General features: G+C 60.3%; 1 protein-coding gene across 1 annotated transcript; it reads right to left on the reverse strand.

The window, feature by feature from the left end:
• Window positions 1-215: 215 nt before the first annotated feature.
• Window positions 216-4,263, reverse strand: BARHL2 (BarH like homeobox 2). The gene is made up of 3 exons (XM_062613133.1): window positions 3,383-4,263; window positions 1,824-2,049; window positions 216-1,304 (listed from the first exon to the last, which is right to left on the reverse strand). Exons 1-3 carry the CDS (start codon window positions 3,957-3,959, stop codon window positions 992-994), a joined length of 1,116 nt encoding a protein of 371 aa, XP_062469117.1. The 5' UTR covers window positions 3,960-4,263; the 3' UTR covers window positions 216-991.
• Window positions 4,264-4,645: the final 382 nt, after the last annotated feature.

The raw sequence follows: 4,645 nt of genomic DNA on the forward strand, positions 1-4,645 counted from the left end.
CTGCCCAGGTGCTCAAAATAACGGCGAAGGGCAAATAACCCGGCTGGGGATTCCTTTTTCCTTTAAAATACAGATTTTAAAATATAGCGCAGGCTCTAAAACAGCGAGACTAGGGTGAAAAGTTGAAAAAGTGGCATTTGCCTTTTCTACTCCGAATTTCTTATGTTCTCGTCACGGGGAAAATTAGCTACCTTGAATTTCCACGTTTGTTAAAAAAAAAAAGATAAAGTTTATTTGATTTCTTTTCCCTGTTTTTTTCCCTATTTTTTTTTTTAGTCACAACAAAAAAAAAATCTATATTTTTTTCATCTAAGCATTTATTTTACTGAATCAAAAAAGACATGAAAAGGGAGAGGGGAGAATCACGTTCGTTCGTTTTAAACTAACGTATAGAAGTGATTTTTTTTTTCCTCTTTTTTTTTTGGACGACATATAATAAATATGATATAGCACTCAGCACTCGGTCTGTACAATTCTGTTCGTATTAGGGAGCATGCCACTTTTCAATTAAAAAAAAAAAAAGAAAAATAAAAGGTCATGAGAAAAATCAGTGCAAAGTTCTCCGTTCCCCCGGTCTTCTCCGCCGGGCGGGGGTCGAGCCGTTCTCATTCCCTCCGTCCTTCGCAGCCGTTTAGTCTCTCCGGCGGGCTCGGGCTCCCTCTCCCTTTCCTCTTGCTCCTATCTCTTCCTCCCCCTCTGCTCTGTCCCTCTCTTTCTCCGAGCTCCAAGTCCTGCTCCGCAGGAGCCGTGGTCGGCGGGTCGCCCCGCAGCTCTGCCCGCCTTCCCCCGCGTGTGGTCGTTCACTTACGGGCTCGGCTCTGGGTTCACGGTTCATGAGTCCCTGGCTCTGACTGATCGCCTCCCTCGGTGGCCGGTGGCTGCCTGCAGAAGCTCCTGCCCCTCGGCTTCCCCTCGCTTCCTCCTCTGCGGTGCTGGGGCTTGTTCGGGGACGGGGGGGGGAAGGGCTTGTTGCGGGGATCGCGGTGCCGCTTCACCGGGGGTGCGGGGTGCCGGGCATGGGGTTAGCCAGGGGGTTGAGAGCCGGCTGCCCGCCGGGCCCCAGCCCGTGGATCAGCACCCGCGGCACCAGGGGCCGCTGGAGCTGAGGGTGCGGCGCGGGGGGAGTCCGGTACATGCTGCTGTACATGGCCGCCGCTGCCGCGGCAGCCGTCGTGCTGTCCATGCTGCCCAGCAGGCTGGGGTGGTAGAAATAGGGCGAAGGGAACATCCTCTGCAGGGCCGAGTAGTTCCCGGCCTCGGCCAGCAACTCCAGGCCCACAGCCGTCTGCCGCTTCCACTTCGTCCTGCCGGGAGGAACAAGAGCCGGCTGCAGGGCGGGCGCCGCGACGGGGCATCCGGCCAAGGTCCGCGGGGGTCCACGAACGGCGAGCCCCCTCCCCTGACCTCTTCATCCCGGTACGGCCCCGCACCACTGGGCCCCCGGCGGGGCTCACCGGCCCCGCGGGTCCGCACACCACACGATCCCCCGGCCGTGCCCACCTCCCACCCCCCTTCACCCCTCGCCACATGCACACGGCGACTCCGGCCAAATTAATAAGCACGGCACACGGTTAGATCGCATCGCTCTGACACTAATGGTTTGCGACAGAATTAGGGTGGCTGCAACCGTATGTAATGAGACAGAAAATTACGGCAGCAGTGACAGAGGCCGGACCCCCCAGCCCGCCGCCGGGGAGGGCGCGGGGCAGCCGCCGGGCTCTTCCCGCATCCCTCCCGTGAGCAGGAGCGGCCCCACATTTCTGCCTCTCCGGAAATGCCCCGGGCCGCTCCCCCCCCCCTCCCCCCCCCGGGGCCCACCTTACCTCCGGTTCTGGTACCAGGTTTTCACCTGCGTGTCGGTGAGGTTGAGGGCGGCGGCCAGGTCCATGCGGTCCTGCACGCTCAGGTATTTCTGCCGCTCGAAGCTGCGCTCCAGCTGGTTGAGCTGGTGGTCGGAGAAAGCAGTCCGCGCCTTCCGCGGCTTCTTGGCCCGCACCGGCGGGCTGTCCCGGCTGCTGCTGATTTCCCGGTCGCCCTCCTCCTTTGTCCCTGCGAGCGAGCAGAGGAGCGCTGAGGGCCGGCGGGACACCGGCTAGGCCCCCCGCCCCGCAGTGGTTACCGGGCCCCGCCGCCCTCTTCCCTGGGGGCTCCTCCGGGACATGGAGGAGAATGGTCAAATACGGCGAGGTGAGGGGGGAAAGCGGCTGCGAGCCCGTCCAGGGGATGGCGGGATTTCCCCTCTCCGCTCGCCAACTACACGATTTTCGTTATTTTCTCGCCCTCTTCCCCCTGGCCCGAAATACCGGGAAACCGATATGTCAATCCGGCTCCTTTCGGGCCCGGGTTTGCGGCGCTCCTTGATCTTCCCCGCAGGAAGAACAATAATCTGCCTAATTGACCCACTGGGGAGGTTGGTGAACACAAAAATGGCCAGACCAGACTGTACATCTGGTTTGGGCACTCTTATGCTAATGCTGAAAGAGCAAAATGAGTAACGCGCCCGGGCGTCTCGCTGCTCTTCAGCACGGCAGAAATATCTCAGCGGGGCAAAATGAGAGAAATGTGTCCCGTCGCCTGTCGCTGACCCAAGCTGCCTGCGAGGAGGGCAGCTCCGCGGGGAAACAGCCGTCTCCCGCCTTGCCTTTCCTCACTCTTTTCCTTCCTTCCTTTTCCTTTCTCCACGCACACTTCGCTATTTCCATTTACGAACCCCGCACGGCGGGGGCTTCCCCATCAGCATGAAACCCATAATTAGAAAAAGGAATAAAAAATGGAGAAATTAAACCCTGCATCCCGGCGCTGGGAAAACCTGGGTGTTTTGCAAAACGCACAAAGCCCTGCGACCTTCCCTTGCCCATCGCGGGGCGATTGTGTTCTAATACTTTTATTTTTAATTAAAAGGTGGTTTTTTTTTCTTTTATTTGCTGTTGGGGAAGTGTGCTGGTTTTGGTGTTTGTTTTTTTTTTCCCATATTTTTATTTTAGATCGAATGAGCAGGAATGGAAAGGCTGAAGGCAGTAACTGCAGCTGAGCCACCGGTTCTTAGAAAGCCAGAGAATCATTTATGCGCATTTGCATTAAAAATAAATACATTCTGGTTTCCACTGCTCGGGCTATTCCCTTAAAAACAGGGAAGTTAAATCAAAAAAGAGAGGAAAGGCCTACAGAGAGAAGAAGGGTGGAAAAAAAAAAAAAAAAAGCGCGATTTCATTTCCTACAGATCTCAAACCCGTGGCAGCGAGGATCACCGACCAGCCCCGGTGGAGCGAGAGCTCCCACCGCACATTTCTCCCCGATTTTCGTTTCGCCGATGCGCCGAGCGCCGCGGCCCGGGTTTTAAGTGCTGCCGAGGCGGTGCAGTGCTGGGCCGGGCCGTACTCACCGTGGCATTTGATGTCGCCCTGCGTGTCGTCGCGCTTGTCGAGCTTGGCTTTGCTGTCTTCCTGCTCGAGTTTGGGCCTGAAGCTCTCCGGGGCCGCGCTGCCCTCCTGCTTGGGGGTGTGATGGGGAGAGGGGACGCTGGTACTGTAAGGTGCACATGCCGCCAGCGGTTTGCTGTCGCCCAAAATGTCCTTAATTAAAAAAGAAGAGGTGGAAGTCCTGGGGCCGGTGCTGGCCGAGCCCAATTGGGGCGGCGGCGGCTGTGGGGGAGACGGCTGCAAACTCGGCGGCGGCGGGTGTGGGCCGAGGTGAAGGTGGTGCGGCGGCGGCGGCGGGAGGCTCTCCGCCACCCCCAGGTGCGGCTCTGGGTGGTCCATGCTCACCGAGATGGGCGACGAGGGCGCCGTCCCCACAGTGTCGATCTCCGAGCAGGGGGACGGGGTGGCCTGGCTCCTAAAATCCGCCGGCCGGCCGTCGCCGTGGGGGCGAAAGTCTCCGTTCATGACTCCGGGGCTGCCGGTGCTGCCGCCCGACAGGATCGTGTCTATCCCGAAGCTGGACCCGCTCGGCCCTTCCATGGCGGACCGCTTAGCGCCGTGCCCGCATACCCGGCGGGCGGCCGCGGGGGTCACACCGAGTTGGATGGGAAGTGGCGTGGAGGGGGCAGCGTGGGTTACCCCAACCCGCGCACCGGCGGCACGGGCGGCCACTAACGCGGGGCCCCCGCCGAGCCCCACATCGCCGCCGGGCCGGTTCGCCGCTACCTAACTTTGTTGCGGGAAGTTGCGGGCGCGGAGCGGGGCGGACACCGGCCACTGCGGCGCGCCCGCCCGTGCCCACCGAGCTCCTCTCGGCAGCGGCGACTCCCCCCGTGACGTCACGGCCGCCGCGGCCCCCTCTCACCCCCCGACGTTTATTATTACCCCGGGCTTTTGCCGCCGCCGCCGCTGCCCGCTTCCATTGGCGGAAGGCCGAGCGGGGGCTGACGCAGCGCGGGAGGCAGCCAATCAGCAGCGGGGACGGGCGCGGAGGGGGGACGGGCGCGCCCTCCTTCTCCCGCGCCCGTCCCCGCCGCCGCCACCGCCCCGTCGAACCCCAGTCCCCCGGTCGCCGGACCGCATCCGATCCCTCTGCCCCCGAGATCACCAGCCTGGACGGTTCCCTGGTTGAATGTCAGAATAATGGGAAGTGCCAGTGACAAGACGTCGTATTAATCCTATGAAGTGGCGTGTCAAGCTAATTAGCAGAGTAGTTATAAAGGTGG

This window comes from Pezoporus occidentalis, unplaced genomic scaffold (assembly GCF_034315485.1).
Source record: "Pezoporus occidentalis ecotype Australia unplaced genomic scaffold, CSIRO_AGI_Poc_V1 ctg164, whole genome shotgun sequence".
In the NCBI taxonomy this organism is placed as follows: Eukaryota; Metazoa; Chordata; class Aves; order Psittaciformes; family Psittacidae; genus Pezoporus; species Pezoporus occidentalis.

Excerpts from the sequence above, each read along its gene's own strand:
- BARHL2 (XM_062613133.1), bottom strand. The coding sequence starts at position 3,959 with ATGGAAGGGCCGAGCGGGTCCAGCTTCGGGATAGACACGATCCTGTCG. Across the intron at positions 2,050-3,382 it reads GGGCGACATCAAATGCCACG|GGACAAAGGAGGAGGGCGAC; the intron begins GTGAGTACGGCC and ends GCTCGCTCGCAG. Across the intron at positions 1,305-1,823 it reads ACCTGGTACCAGAACCGGAG|GACGAAGTGGAAGCGGCAGA; the intron begins GTAAGGTGGGCC and ends TCCTCCCGGCAG.